General features: G+C 46.7%; 1 protein-coding gene across 1 annotated transcript in view; it reads left to right on the top strand.

The window, feature by feature from the left end:
* Positions 1–660: 660 nt before the first annotated feature.
* snx25 (sorting nexin 25) overlaps positions 661–2424 on the top strand; it is a gene marked incomplete in the record, with an annotated part of 55293 nt that continues 53529 nt past the window's right edge. The window contains 2 exon segments of the mRNA XM_014030646.1: positions 661–870; positions 1104–1733. Of these exon segments, the coding sequence (XP_013886100.1) occupies positions 1392–1733 (342 nt within the window).

A 2424-nucleotide genomic window follows, 5' to 3' on the forward strand; every position in this document is an offset into this window, starting at 1 on the left:
GTGTGTGTGTGTGTGTGTGTGTGTGTGTGTGTGTGTGTGTGTGTGTGTGTGTGTGTGTGTGTGTGTGTGTGTGTCAGACATCAGCAGAAATATTGAATGTAACATTGAACATAAATGGTCTTAATGTTATAAAGATTAAAAGAAAAACTGCCTGTGCACTCACAGATAAAGTTAAAATGGGTTATATTTATTTTAAAAAGCCCAACACTGTTCATTAAGACTACTCATCTTTAAATGGTTTTAACAGCAATATTAAATTCTAAAACATGAGGTTAAGTTTTCCTGTTTTAAATTTAAGATAATGTATCTCACATCAGATATCTGTTGACTTTCAGCTATTACCATACAAAATGTCAGTCTCTCTATTCAGTTACTTGTTTATTATATTTTCATTTATATTTTAATGTCTTAAATAAAGTAATAGATGCGGTACTATCTGTTTAAATGTCTTAATGGTGGTGTTATTGCTCATCCTAATAACATTATTTAATTGCTGTCAGAAGAAACGCAACACAAGCGTTTCCCTGTTGGTGCGCTTGGTTAACTCACCCGGTCGACTTTGTTGGGCGGTGATTCTCCCAAACAATGAATCACTTCTGTTCATCGAAAACCCCGCCCTCCCCACACCGTCAGGACAGTTAAAACGAATGCCACACAGGCGGGTAACGCCACCGCTGATTGGCTGACAGCCTCAGACCGTCTTCAGTCAGCTGGAGCTGCAGGAAAACAACGTTTTTACGTGTTTTTATTTCTCCACGCTCGGTGTAACTCGTAGCCATGTTTCTGTGAGCACCGGTGGGGCTCCGGTACATACGTTACTGCGTGGAAAGCGGGACTGTAACATTGTTGAACATATCTTTTAACCAGTAGGTGAGTGCTAACACTAAAGCTAACAGATGTTCAATTAGTAAACGAGCTAGCAGCAGCCCGGCAGCCAGCTTAATGAGCAGATTAAAATGATCAYATAATAAAATAATTAGCTTGATAATCAGGAGCTGTGTGTTAGAAAAGTCATATACATTATATCGCGTGTTTAAGCTAGGTTTTGATAGCCTTAAAGCTAACTAGCAACAGCTGCTAAGCTAGTTTAATTTGTCTCCAAGGTGACGGTGGCTGTCGCTTCTTCTCCCATCATCAGCCCGGCTCTCTCGGTCTCTGCTCCACTCTCTGGTTCCCTGTCTGGAGCACCGTGTCGCGGATGAGCGAGCCTGCGGAGCCCGGTCGGTGCCTGTCGGTGGTGGTTGTCCGGGCCAATGCCAGCGGGGAGCTCGACATAAGCAGGCGGCTCGATGAGATGTCAGAGCGGGGATGCCTCTTCCTGCTGGGGACGCTTCTTCTGTAGTCGACGGCCCAACAAGTGCTGACACGTATATGGATGGTGGGGTGGCAGCATGCCCACCGCTTCAACGACCACCGCTACTCCGCAGGCTGGAGGGAGCAGCGGCTCCGGAGCAGAGGAGGAGCCCCTCGTGTCTGACTCCGCCGGCGGCTCCTCGGCCCGCTTCGTCCCGGCGTTCTGCCTGGGTGTGGTGGCGGCGGTGGTGTTCCAGCTGGCCTGGGGAGGCCTGACTCTGACCTCCTTTTTCCTCAAGCTCTTCATCTATGTCTCCTTCGCCCTGCTGTGTTTCCTGGCCGGGAGCTTCGTCCTGCTGGTGAGGAAGAGCCCGCTGAAGGTCAGCTGCTTCAGCAGGAGGCAGCCGGCCGCACGGCTGGACTTCTTCAACAAGCTCATGGTAGGAAGCTGGGGCCTGTCACAGTTAACACCTGGCTGTTAACACCTCACAACAGCACATCTCACTGTTAACACCTTCACTGTTAACACCTCACAACAACACACCTCAATGTTAACACCTTCACTGTTAACACCTTCACTGTTAACACCTCACAGTTAACACCTGGCAGTTAACAACATCACTGTTAACACCTTCACTGTTAACACCTCACAGTTAACACCTGGCAGATAACAACTTCACTGTTAACACCTCACTGTTAACACCTCACTGTTAACACCTCACTGTTAACACCTTCACTGTTAACACCTCACTGCATACACCTCACAACAACACACCTCAATGTTAACACCTTCACTGTTAACACCTCACTGTTAACAACTTCACTGTTAACACCTTCACTGCATACACCTCACAACAACACACCATCACTGTTAACACCTCACAGTTAACACCTCACTGTTAACACCTTCACTGTTAACACCTCACTGTTAACACCTCACTGTTAACACCTCACTGTTAACACCTCCACTGCATACACCTCACAACAACACACCATCACTGTTAACACCTCACAGTTAACACCTCACTGTTAACACCTTCACTGTTAACACCTCACTGTTAACACCTCACAACAGCACATCTCACTGTTAACACCTCACTGTTAACAACTTCACTGTTAACACCTTCACTG

The sequence above is a fragment of the Austrofundulus limnaeus genome, unplaced genomic scaffold (genome assembly GCF_001266775.1).
Source record: "Austrofundulus limnaeus strain Quisiro unplaced genomic scaffold, Austrofundulus_limnaeus-1.0 Scaffold1094, whole genome shotgun sequence".
Classification (NCBI taxonomy): domain Eukaryota; kingdom Metazoa; phylum Chordata; class Actinopteri; order Cyprinodontiformes; family Rivulidae; genus Austrofundulus; species Austrofundulus limnaeus.